The sequence below is a fragment of the Triturus cristatus genome, chromosome 6 (genome assembly GCF_964204655.1).
Source record: "Triturus cristatus chromosome 6, aTriCri1.1, whole genome shotgun sequence".
Lineage (NCBI taxonomy): Eukaryota > Metazoa > Chordata > Amphibia > Caudata > Salamandridae > Triturus > Triturus cristatus.
The window spans coordinates 378,106,481-378,120,133 of record NC_140589.1 but is presented as its reverse complement, the minus strand read 5'-3'; the positions used below and the strand labels follow the sequence as shown (position 1 = coordinate 378,120,133).

Genomic DNA, 13,653 nt, shown 5'->3' with positions numbered 1-13,653 from the left:
GATAACAGCCCAGCGCAACTAAACAGTAGTCGGTCGGTGCTGCTTCCTGCAAAACGGAAGGAAAACGGAAATGATGTGATGGATCACAAGCCAACGATAAGCCAGCCTACAAGAGCAATGACAGAGTTAACAAATGGCAAGCAGCAGGAGAATGGCAGGAGAAATGACCATCGATATTGTGTTTACTATAGGTCTTGCGACAGGGCATGCGCTGTCTAGGCTCAACCTAAAAAACCCTCCTGAATGACCTACTTAGGCTCGGGCCTGCACACATTAGATTGCTGCCCTCGAGCCTGACCAATCTGGTATTTTAAGGGGAAAACGGAGCTGCTGCAGCTCACCTTCTCGCTTGGACCACAGCTGAGAGGCTCGCAGTGGATAAGTCTGTAGAGAGCCATTCGGGCTCTCCTCTACATTGTAACATGCACAAAACCTCCCCCCGCCCTCGGGGCGGACTCGACCCAAGGGGATAAATAAACGGCAGGACACCGCTCGGGGTCTTCCGGCCAACATAAAAGTAACTGGTGTGTCGTACCTTATTAGAGCGCTGCTGCGGTCCTTGTTCCCTAGACCCTGCCACGCTACATTGGCGACGAGGCTGGTCGCAGCCCCCGGTGCATCGCCTTCAAGACTTCACCCGACCAAACGAGGTGTGGTCCTGCAGTTTTTGAAGCGAATCTCGCCCGATGTAGTCTTTCTGCAGGAGACACACCTCATTGGCAACTCCTTCTGCGCCATGAATCGGCGTGGCTATCGCCTAGTGGCTCACTCGGGCTTCACGTCTGGCTCAAGGGGTGTGGGCATCATGGTGAGGAACTCGCTCCCGTTGGAGATTGATGAGGTGCTCCACGATGACAGGGGACGTTACACGGTCTTGGTGGGAAGACTGGAGGGCAAAGTGGTTGTCTTTGTGTCAGTATACATCCCACCGGGGCTGCAGTCGACCACCTTTGCAGACCTGGGGCGCCTTCTCCTGGGCCTTCCGGGGGGGCTTTTAGTTGTGGGGGGGGGATTTCAATGCGGTGGTATCTGGGACTGTGGATCGTCACCCCCCTAGGGACCTCCCCCGGGCACAGGCGTGGCTACCCGGCCTCTTGGATACATTTGGGTTAGTGGACTGCTGGCGTTTAAAACACCCCACGCAGCTGCAGTACACTTTCCACTCGGGAGCCCATGGTAGTCTCTCACGACTAGACTATGTCCTTGTCCCGGCGGCCTATGTTGGGAGGGTGGGAGAGGTGCGCCATTTGCCACGGGGTATTTCGGACCACTCCCCGCTCCTACTGCACTTTGATGTCTTTCCGAGGGGTGAGGGTAGGGTTGTCCCAATCAATCCTTGGTACCTGCGCGACCCCACCATTCGAGCTGAATTGATTAAATCCCTTCAGCGATATTTTGATGAGAATGTGGGGTCCGTGCCTTCGGCTGTACCGCTGTGGGAGGCCTTCAAGGCAGTACTCCGAGGGGAAGCCCTATCCCTTATTTCCCATGCCCGGAGGCGCGAGCGGGAGGAGGTGACCCGGATGGAGGCTGAAATAGCCGAGTTGGAGGGTAATTTAGAAGGTGGGGTGACGGATGCCGCATTACATGTCCTCCAACTCAAGCAAGCGGCCTATAGGGCCCTCGTCACGGAGGCGGCCAGGGGCCTCAGTAGAGAGCAACAGGGGCGACTGTATGATGTGGGTGATAAGGCTGGTAAACTGATAGCGTGGTTGGACAAAAAAGAGAGAGCGAATCGTGTGGTCCCGCTGATTGAGAAAACGGATGGTGTGTGTGTAACTGAGCCAGAAGAAATCGTCTCCTGTTTCGCGGATTATTTCCGTGGGGTGTATTCCCGGTGTCTCCCTGCTCGGAAGAGGATTCCCGTGCCCTCCTCAGGGATATCGCGCTGCCGTCCCTTTCCGGGGATGACAGGGTGTTGCTGGACGCCGCTCCCACCTCCGACGAAATCGCCCTCGCCATACGCTCGGTCGCTTCCGGCAAGGCCATGGGTCCGAATGGTCTCCCTATCGAGTTGTACAAGTTGCGACCGGATACGCTGGCACCCCACCTCCGGGCTATGTTCCTGGCGGCACACTCGGTGGGCTCCCTCCCGCTGGACCAGCGTCTGGCTACAATCGTGGTCATCCACAAGGAGGGGAGACCTCGGGACCGGGTTACATCCTATCAGCCCATTTCACTACTGAATGCGGAGCCCAAGATTCTCGCCAAGGTACTGGCCAATCGGCTGGTCGGCGTGGTGGGCGATTTGGTTCATCAGGACCAGTCCGGCTTTATTCCTCATCGCAACACAGCCCTTAATCTGCGGCGCTTGCACGGTGTGCTCGCACGTGTCCCGTTTATACGGGAGCCGGCCATTTTGGCGTCCTTAGACGCCACCATGGCGTTTGACACGCTTGAGTGGCCATACATCTGGGCGATGCTTGCGAAGTTTGGATTTGGCCCAGGGTTCATCAGTTGGGTCAAATTGCTGTATTCGGGCCCATTGGCGCAGGTGGTGGTGAACGGAAGAGTATCGGCTCCGTTCGAGCTGGGCCGGGGCACGCGGCAGGGCTGCCCCTTATCGCCGCTCCTCTTTGCACTTGCCTTGGAGCCCCTGGCGGAGTGGCTGCGGTGGGAGCCTTCCATCCGTGGTCTCCGCTGGACCCCCGAGTATGAGGACCGCGTATCCCTATACGCTGATGACATCCTTTTGTACCTAGCTTCCCCACGTAAATCACTCATAGTACTGGTTGATGTTTTGCATTCATTCGGTCGTAACTCCGGTCTTGTCATCAACTGGGCTAAATCGTGTGTGTATGTTCTCTCCGGGGAGGCTCCTATCCTCCCGCGGGGCTGTCCGATCCAGGTCGCCCCGCAGGGATTTAGGTACTTGGGTGTCTTCATTACTCTGGACCCGGAGGCTCGGTATGATCGGAACTTGCTTCCCCCCCTCCAGCGTCTGAAAGAGGATGTCGCGCGCTGGCGGCGTTTGCCGCTTTCGCCGCTCGGCCGGGCGGCATTGTTTAAAATGATGTCGCTGCCGCGTTTCCTGTACGCGTTGCAGAACACTATGGACCTCGTCCCAGCGCGCTACTTCCGCGAAGTGGAGAGTTTGCAGCGCCGCCTGTTCTGGGACGGGAGGCCACGTATTGCCCTGGCGAAGCTGACGCTCCCATGGTATGACGGGGGGATTGCCCTTCCGGATATCAAACGGTACTATTGGGCCTCCCAGCTAGCTGCGATTAATCAGGGCCTATATGGGCCCGCCTTAAACCCGGCATTTGAAATGGATAGGATGCTCCTTCCAGGTGGTGACCATAATCGAGCGCTCTATTCTAGCGCGGCCAACGCTCGCCTAACGGGCCCCACGCGTGTCATGGTGCGAGTGTGGCATGCGGCCAATGCAGCTATGGGGTGGAAGGACCGTTTGACCCGGGCGTCACCACTATACGCGTCTGAGCGGTTGGGCTCCTTGTGGACCTCGAAGGGCTTTGAGAAGTGGGACATAATAGGCATTAGCAAAGTGGGGGATCTCTGGACGAGGGGAGGATTTAAAACGTTCGAGATGCTGCAGACGGAATTTCAGTTGCAGGGCAGCGAGTACTTTCGGTATTTGCAGGTCCGTCATGCGCTGGGCTCCGTCTTTCCGGACGTTGCCTCCATCCCGGAGTGTTCCCCCCTGGAGGATAGAGTGCTGGATGGACACATCCCGGACAGCACGATCTCACTGATCTACAAAAAACTGATCAACGACCGCTCAGACTTGTTGACTGCCCTTCGTGGGGCTTGGGTAGCCGACGGGCTGGAGCTGGACGACGAGGACTGGACCTCCGCGGTGGCCTCCCCGAAAGAGGTGGCCATACCGGCTCGCCTTCGTTTCGTCCAGCTCAAGATACTCCACAGGGTCTACATGACGGGGCCAAAGCTCCTGCGTATGGGCTATGCTGAGGACGGTTTGTGTAAGCGTGGGTGTGGTGCGTTGGGGACTTTTCTGCATATCCTGTGGGAGTGCGCGGAGGTGGAGGGGTTCTGGCGTGGTGTGCATGAGGTGCTGCGAGTGGTTACGCATGTGGCGCTGTTGCCCGAAGCGAGGAGATGCCTGTTGAATGTGTGGGAGCCTGCCGACTATTCGGTGCCGCAGACGTGGTGGGTGACTCTGGGGTATATGGTTGCCAAGCGTGATATTGCCCAATTGTGGGGATCCCAGAGGCCCCCGACTGTCTCAGCCTGGAAGGAACATATGGATTGGTGCATGTTTCGGGAAAAGGTGGTGTATGTGGCGAGAGGTAAGCCTGGGACATGGGTGAAAGTGTGGGGCCCCTGGAACGCCTACCGCGGGGGAATCTGTGCTCCGCCGTTATTGCCTGATCCGTCGCCGGCCCCGTCCCCTTAGCCAACTCATCCCCCCGGCACCTGGGCGTTGGGTTTCCCCAGCCCTAGTTCTGATCTCACCCCCCTCTTGAGACTTCTATGGATGGCTAGGATTTCCCCTTTAGGGGAGCACGTGTTGCTATTTCCGATTGAGGATTGCCTTGTGGGTTTGTTTGTACTTGTTGTTCTTTAAGTTTAAAATGGAACCGTATAGTGGGGTCTGGATGGTGTGGCTCGTAACGATGTTAACTCCTATGCATGCTCTGCCGCAGCACCATGTGTTTTATAAATGTATATCGTATGCTCCTTTCATTGCTAGCGGCCGGCCGGAAGGTTGTAGGCCCACATTTGTATATTTTTGAGTCTTGTAATAAACGGTTTCAAAAAAAAAAAAAAAAAAAAAAAGACTTCACCCGACAATGAGCACGAGGAGCCCACCCGCGATGCTCTGTCATCTTGGCAATGGGAAATTTTGCCCGCGCCCACATGCGCCGCCATCTGCAGCCCGGGCCTGCCTCAGACGCCCTGTGCTGCTGCCTCTACTGTGCCCACATGTCGCTCGGCACCCTGACACCTGCCGACGTGCCCTGCACCCACCCGCATGCCTCCCCAGTGCAGCAGAAGCGTGCTCAAGCCGGCGGTGCGCACTGCCACAGAAGAAGTCACCGGTGAGTGAAAGGCCCGAGCGGGCACCTGCTGTGGCACGTAGCGGTACTGCAGGCCTCCCGAGCAGTAAGGGGCGAGGGAGTCTCAAACGTGGCCCCTGCCTTCTCCATCTGCCAGCTCCCGGACAATACAGAGGCCCAAAGACACTGAAACGGCCTATAAGTACTGCCAAGCCAGCAGGCCCCAGGCAGCCATAGCAGCCCTGCAGCTCGGTCAGCACGCTTGGGAGGGAGGTCAGCTGGGCCCAATACCAACCACAGAGGCCGAGCAATACCGGTGTGCTCCCCAGCACATACGCCTTCCTGGATCAAAGGGAAGAAATACGCGGCCAAGTCATCCAGGGGTGACGCTCGACACTGTTGCGGAAGCTGATCCTTCGACAACCAGGGATCTCGCTGGACGAGATCCTCATCCTGGCCAGGTCTCATGAAATATCGGACGTCCGTGCTGGCAAAATTGAGGCTGCGTTGCACAAGACAGTCGTGGCGCCACACGCGCCAAGATATGTGCCCGTCAAAGAGGAAAGGGGTGAGGCAATCCAACGGCGCCACACCATGGCTCACCAGGCACCAAGGGCGACGACCGGAGGGCCATGCGGCAACTGCGGAGAGGACCACCCGGCGACAGCAGTGTGTGGAGCGAGGGGGAAGACATGCTCCCTCTGCGGGAAGGTGAACCACTTTGCCAGGGTGTGTCGAAGCAGCCGGTCCAGACAGGCCCCGCCAAGGTCACGGGGCATGTCACAACGCATGCACCAAGTCACACTCGAAGACCTGCAGTCGCATGAAGACGACCCGCCACAGGAGCGCTGCCTCACCCTCGAAGATGATGACGAAGTGTTTGTCGTGTCTTTTGTCAGCAGGTCTGACAACCACCGGAGGCTGCCACCGATGTGTTCTGTCCTGGGAGAATGAACCGCTGTCCGGGAACTCATCGACACAGGCACATCGGTCAATGTTATGGACTCGGAGCAGTATGACAGTCTGTCGCCACGGCCCCCGCTCGCACCCACCAAGGCCCGAATCTACACATACGGAGGGACAAGCCCACTCCCCTTCGAGGAGTCATTGAGGCCAAAATCGCCAGCAGAAAGCATGTCACGGTGGCTCGGTTCCATGTCACGTAAGGGAGAAAAGGCACGCTACTCAGCTGCCATACGGCAGAAGCCCTGGGCTTCTTTGCGCACCAGATCCACGACTCCCACGCCATAACCATCCTGAGGGAATTCCCGGCACTGTTCACTGCGCTTGGCAAGCTAAAAGGAAAACGGTTCAAGCTCCACATTGACACCACGGTGAGGCCCATCACCCTGAGAAACCGGAGGGTACCATTCAACTTCCACCCGTAAGTGGTTGAAGAGCTGAAGAAACTAGAGGACCTCGATGCAATTGAGAAGGTGTCCGGCCCAACTCCGTGGGTGTCCCCACTGGTCATAGCTCCCAAACCAAAGCAGCCCGGAGCCATCCGGCTCTGCGTGGACATGAGGCTCCCGAACCTGACAGTCAAGAGGGAAAGTCACCTCACGCCCATCATGGATGACATTGTGGTGGATCTGAATGGAGCCAAATGGTTTTTGAAGCTGGACCAGAACGCAGGGTACCACCAGTTGGAGCTCGAACCTGAGAGCAGGTACATCACCGCGTTCTCAACTACGTTGGCCTCAGGAGGTACAAGAGACTGAGTTTCGGGGTGTCGTCAGCAGCTGAAGTCTTCAAAAATGCCATCAGGAAGGCACTGTTGGGTCTGCAGGGTGTAATCAACCAGAGCAACGACATCCTGGTGTTCTCGAACACCCTAGAGGAGCATTACACTCTCCTCCGAGCCACCCTCCAGTGACTCGAGGACTGCAGTGATGGCCTACTTTCACCCAGGACAGCGCACTGAGTTGGTCGTAGATGCCAGCCCATTAGGTCTTGGGACGGTCCTCCTTCGGAACATGATCAAGAAACCTGGAGACCCGTGGCGTACAGACACAGAGACAAGTCAGAACAAAAGCACAGGTGCACCACACAACAAAACTTAATCACAAAGGACAGTTATAGAGTCCATATCCAGAAAAAATGTTCTTTAATTTTTTCTTTAATTCTATTTTCATTTCCAGTAGGTAAAACATAAGAGTCAAATTTTTATGACTCAACACACAGTACAGCCGACGCGTTTCATCCCAGTGCAGGACTTCTTCAGGGCACTAGATGATGGTGGGGTCAAACATCCATAAGCTGAAAAGTCATAGAATTTCTCACTGATGGGTTGTTTTCCCATCCGGTGTTATAATGTATTCAAGATTGGAGCCGTCTATATCTAAACCGCGACCAAGTGATGGCTAGAAGGTACATCCCACAATAGGGATGTACAGCACCGTCATGTTAAATTGCGATGGAGCTCAGAGCAAATCATGTGGTAGTGTATCTTCAAAGTAGCGCGTAAGGGCCTAGAGGTAAAAACGGTCACACCTCTTGTACAATAGCGGTCTCCGCTAGGCCTATAGTATATCCAAACAGAGCAGACGTCCATTTGCAAGTATCTCATCAATTGAAAAGATACCAAATAAGCAGGAAACCAGAAGCCAAGATAAGCCTGTCGTGGTCGACGATAGTGCCGAGGGACGCAACAGCAACGGAGAGCCGGACAAAAAAAACACGGAGACAAGGTACGCCCAAATTGAGAGGGAAAAACAGAACAAATAGTCCAAACTAAGACTGACTATACCTTATACTTTTATAGCTCCTAAAATGAAATGAAACATGAGAGGAGGGTTTTATGGATTTCCTTATTAATCACAGGAAATGATTTTGATTTATTTCACATTTCTAAACAATTGTGCGCTGCAACATTACTTCATTGCGCATTTATCTTTTGTACAAAACAATATCTTACATTACATTTAATACATCAACATGATACTCATGATCCCCTAAATGAGTAAAACAAACATCCATACACTCTTCAGACATTCATGGCCAATATACTCTTACATACACAAAACTACACACGCACTGTAAACCAGGTCCTAGTAGCACCCTTTCTTTTCTGGTAGATTGACTCCAAATCAGTTTGTACAACAAAAGTGTTCTGTTTTTTTTGTTGAAACAATAAAGTTCCAGTGTTAATTTGAATCAAAAAAATCACAGGACGGTGCAAAACAAGGACCAAACTGGTCGACGCGTTTCGAACCACTATCTTTTGGGTTCTCTTCAGGACCAACCAATTTCTGCAATAAAAAAATAACAGAACCGTTTTAGGTATTATACTACAACTCAGAATTCCACAAAAACCGCCAAAAACTGACCTCACCCACCTTCACAAAGTGCCTCCACAATGGAGTTCTAGCTGCCTGAAATATGTCCGACTTGTCCCAAGCGATGTGGAACCTAAACAAAAAGCCGTTTGCATTATCATTTCTTGTTCATCACAGAAAAGCTAAACACACAACACTGGACAGACACAAGACTGTTGCACAGATGGGGTACTGGCTACACCTACCGGATTAGGGGAAGGCTGCCCTCTTTGCCGGCTGACAAACGTGTCTACTGTTTCTTTGCTAGAACCAAAAGTAAACATTGGTCGATTACTTGAAAAAGTGCTTTCCCATGGATAGGCTGAATCACGATATATCCTTGGGAAAAAGAAGGCTTACCTAGGTGAGTTCGCTCGTTCGTCTCACGTAGGATACCCGCGCCGGATTCTGAAAACAAAAAGGCGGTACAAGTCGTCACCAAAAACTGCTCCGCCCGCTGTGCTAAAGTTCTCTAAGTTGTCACAGCCCTTAATGTCCTATCCTTAGCCGGCAGAACACTTACCGGGATTCTCCTCTGGTATCTCGTTGTCCGTATCAGTCCATTGGTAAAGCTCGTTTGGCATTGTGGGAAATGGTGACGGTTAAACGATCCCAAGTGCCGGAAACCAGATGACTGCTGGGGGATGTAGTTTAACGTGGCGACTAAAAAATTGGGTATGTTTAAGAAAGGTACTGGTGCAACAGTTTGAAGAGGGAGGCACTAGCAATAAAATGGGTGTGCCAGCACTTTCACCTTTACTTGTACGGACAGGAATTCCAGGTGGACCCTGACCACAAGCCACTGCTCTCGCTCTTTGCAGGGTCATCGAGACTGGCGCACCGAGAATAGAGAGATGGTCCGTGTAGCTACAGGCGTATAATTTCAAAGTTGTCTTCTGCCCTGGAGCACACAACCCGGCAGACTACCTACTGCGACACCCTGAGTCCTTGATACCTCAAAGTTCACTGATGGATGTAGCATACTCCGATGCGTTTGTGAAAATGATCTTGCAGGAAGCATGCCCCACAGCCATGACGCTAGAGGAGATTGGCCAAGCAACGGATGAAGACGAGACGTTGACCAGAGTGAAATCCACACTGCTGAGCAATGGATGGGCGCACTTCATGGACGGGACTCAGGCACTCCGAGCAGATGACAGCCACGCTCAGCAACAGATCTGGCAGGTACGCCACAAACTGAGTGTGGGAGAACAGGGAGTTGTTCTGAGAGATAATCCCAAAGAGACTATACAACGACGGATTCTTCAGCTGGCGCATGTCGGAGAAACAAGGGATGGCGAAGACAAAGGCCAGACTACGGAACAAGGTCTGGTTGCTAGCTATGGATGCCATGGTAGAAGACATGGTGAGGCAATGTCACGCTTGCACCATCACTGGGGGAGACCGGGTGCCGGTGATCACTGAAGAGCCAAGTGAAATCCCTTGGGCCAAAATCAGCCTCGATTTCGGGAGCTTCCCGGATGGGCGTACCATGTTGGTGATGGTCGACTCCTACTGAAAGTTTCTAATCGTGGAGGTAGTGGCGTCGACAGCATTCATGCATGTCAGGAGAGTCCTCGACAAAACATTTGCACTTATGGGTTTGCCGGATGAAATTTGTTCAGACAATGGACCCCCGTTCAAAGGCCAGGAGTTCTAAGAGTACTTGGAGAAAAGGGCGATCCGCCACAGGAAGATCACCCCTCTGTGGCCCCAAGCCAATGGGGGGTGGAACGTCTCATGCGAACACTCAACCGGGCCCTGCGCATTGCCGTAGATCAAGGGGAAGATGCCGAGTCCGCACTCGACCAGTTCCTTGATGCCTACAGGCAGATGCCACACAGCACGACCAAGTGTGCTCCCTCCCACATACTCTTCAAAAGGCCCCCGCGGGATAGCATCCAGACGGATCAAACATGGAAGCCTCCAGAACAGGACAACGCGGCCGTCCAAGCGAGAAGGACAAAGACTACTCAGAAAGCGAGTGAAGCCCGCAGGCAAGAGAGCCACAGCTGAAAGTGGGTGACTGCGTTGTGGTCAAGGACATACACCACGGCTGGAAATTCAGAACGCGCTATGACCCAGAAGGGTGGACTATTGTGAAGGTACAAGGAACCATGGTCACCACCCAGCGAGGGTCGCAGGTCGTCACAAGGAATGTGTCCAGCTTCAAGAGAACTTATGATCAAAACTCTGGCCAAGAAGAGTCAGAGAGTCCGGATGATACTCCAAGTCTCGCTCCACCCAGCTCGCCGGAGCTGCTGATTTCCCCACCAAGAAGCACCCAAGCGGGGAGTGAATAGGCTGCCCCACATGCCAGCAGGCTCAGTTAAGATGTTACGACTGAGATACCCCCGAACACTCAATCGGATGCAGTGGTCAGTTCCAGCTCCTGGAGCCAGAAGTATGGTCTCCGGCCAAACCCTGCACCCAACCAGAGGCTGAGAGACTTTGTGGGTACATCCCTGTGAACCTGATGGTCGGTCACTAAAAGAAAAGAGGGATGTAGAGAGCCATCCGGGCTCTCCACTACATTGTAACACACACACACACACCCCTCCCTAAGGGCGGGCTCGACCCGAGGGGATAAATAAATGGCAGGAGACCGCTCGGGGTCTTCCAGCCAACGTAAAAGTAACTGGTGTGTCGTAGCTTATTAGAGCACTGCTGCGGTCCTTGTTCCCCGGACCCCGCCGCGCTACAAAGTCCACTCTACAGTTTTAATGATAAAAAAAAAATAGACTCTTTCCACTCACTCACTCCCTAATGCTATGTTTCTAGGGCATCCAGGAGTGGACTCCCACTGCAGTTTTGAAAAGCAAATGGAGCTGGCTAAAACTAGTATCCCACCTGGACCCCTGCTCAGAGTAGCCATGCCAAGATTCCCAGGTGCATGAATGACTAGATGCTCCATTTCAGGATTTTTATTTGCATTCTGGAACTTGAAGTCATTTGTACCTCATCATAAACCTAGGACTAGAAATCGCAGAATGCAAAGAAAAACCTTAACTGGAGTATATATTGATATCTAGACCTAGAAAATGTGGCATCTATGGCACAGTGCCCCCTCACCCCCCAGGCAGGAGCATCCCCCTTCTGTGTCTTTTTCAAAAGGATTCCTCTATCCTTTGGTCTGGGCTCCAAGGCAACCAGCAGCTTGATGCTCTTGGATTGTTACAGAAGAAAACATTTCCCCCAAACCTCGCCCCATCCTGTACTTTGCCATGACTTTCAGGACCCCCTGGATCATACTGGGTACTATACAAACAAGCATTTGCAATGCAATAGGCCTCGCATTACAGAAAGTTTGAGCTATCGGCGTTGCATCATTATTTGCACCGCCAATTGCGCAAACTTTAACTAATGCGAGACCTATTACATTGCAAATGCTTGTTTCTGATGTGCTTACACACAGGGTCCTGTTTACCCTCTGGTTGAGCTCCGTACTCTGGTAGCTGCCTGCAAGTTTCAGTCCTAACTAAAAATATAATTAGGACACATGGTCCAGCCTCACTGCTAGACATTGAGCCCCAAGACAAGAGTACCTCTAAAAACTCACGCATGACACAAACCGCTTCCTACATAGGATAACTAGTACAACACTGCCACTACTATGTGGTTGAGAGAGGAAATTAAAGTTAGGGGTTACTGGGAGTGTGTTTTTGTGATCGGGATGGTGGTCTCGAGCAGGCGATAAAGCGTCCTCTGTAGAAAAACGTACTTATTTTCCAAATTAGATTGTTTTGACTGATAGCAATGCGCTAAACTGTGGGGTGCTATAACTCACCTTACATGCGGCATGCCTTTTTATAAAATAAAAAACACAGCAGAATATCTGATTACCCTTTGCACGAAGAACTCTGACCCGCCCCAGGACTGCCCACGCTCTGCCAAATAAAGAGCCAGCTGATGAACCAACAAGAAAGAAAGAAAGGACTCTTAATGCGTGTATTTTAGCGTAACTTAATCCAGTGTCAAGTTATGGGAACGAGCGCAAGCAGTTGCAAAAAAAGTACTTACAGGAGGAAGTTTTTACACTGGCTACCGCTGCAATGCAACTGCCACTGAGGAGCTGCTATACGGTTTGCTTAAAAACTGGCATCCGAAAGTGAGCACAGGTTCTTCTCAGGTTGCTGTCCCGTATATTGACTCCGGTGACCACAGGCACCTCCAACAGCCCCCAGCGCGACCTACCGGGGCCCTTACCTTCCAGTAGAAGACACCTAGCCGCTCCAATTCAGCGATGCTCACAGACCGGTTTGGCTGCAACTGATGTGGCTGCCTCTGGTCCTCCGAGGACTCGTCCATGTACCACGCTTCCACCATGTTTGCAGCTCTGTGTATGCATATAAAAGCCTGAGTCACAAAGGAGGAGTAGAGCTGATTTCAGCCCGCCCCAAATGGGGAGGAGCTTCGCTCAGCGTATGCAAATAAAAGCCGGAGTCACAGGGCAAAAGAGGAGTAGATCTGCTTTCAGCCCGCCCCGAATGGGAGGAGCCTTCAACACACCACCCCCTCCCAGCTGGTGTCGTCATTCCAAGTGTGATAAAGTTGAAGCAAACACCAAATTCGCCAGGAGAGGTGGAGTTGTCATCAAAATAATTATCAAGTAAATCACGCATTAGAAATGTAAAAAAAGAAAAAGACGACTGGACTGTAAAATGCAACAAAATATTCCTTTAACCGTCGGGTTCTATGTAGAACATTGGATTATATCACCAGACTAGATTGTGCGATAGTTAGTTTCTTCTAACCATGAGCTCTGCAAGATTCACAAATACAAATTCCATGTATTTTGCATGAGAGAGCCGAAAAACAATTGAATGTGTCATATGCACAATACTGTTACGTTTGGTGCGAAGTTGTAAGGCACTCGAATGTATATCAGTGAGGTTTTTCTGCACGCTTTGAAATTAATTTCACTCCAAGTGCCTCTCAATCTGACAAATAATAAGTGAATTAGCGTATCTACTTTGTTACATTCCGACATTCGAATATTAATAGTGAACTGGCGGTGAGGACAACTGACATTGCAAGAAGTACTAATATGGAATTCAGGGCGTTAGCTAGTTTAGAAACTGGGAAGACAACAATCACATCGACTAGATATCGTGCGAAGATTCTAGAGTTCTTTGTCTTTGGCCGCCGTCTGATCTGGTTGGTCTTCGGTAGCTGTAGAATCTGATGGTCAGTTTCACGATTAAGAAAAGCCTGTCTGGAGTAGCCCCTATCACCCCAGATTTTTGCTTTTGTTATGGATCCTCTGTTACTTAAAATCCAGTTCAGCTGACTACAGGCAATCAAGCAGGCACAGATGTGTTTCCTGAACAAAATTGATACCTCTCTACATCACCTGA

The 13,653-nt window shown here is 52.1% G+C and overlaps 1 protein-coding gene across 1 annotated transcript in view; it reads right to left on the bottom strand.

Annotated features, from left to right (window-relative positions):
• Positions 1 to 12,715, bottom strand: part of ADI1 (acireductone dioxygenase 1) — a 104,668-nt gene extending 91,953 nt beyond the window's left edge. The window contains exon 1 of the mRNA XM_085610770.1: positions 12,503 to 12,715. Coding sequence (XP_085466896.1) covers positions 12,503 to 12,622 — 120 coding nt within the window. The 5' untranslated portion in view covers positions 12,623 to 12,715. The remainder of the gene's footprint in view (positions 1 to 12,502) is intronic.
• Between the last annotated feature and the right edge of the window lie 938 nt (positions 12,716 to 13,653).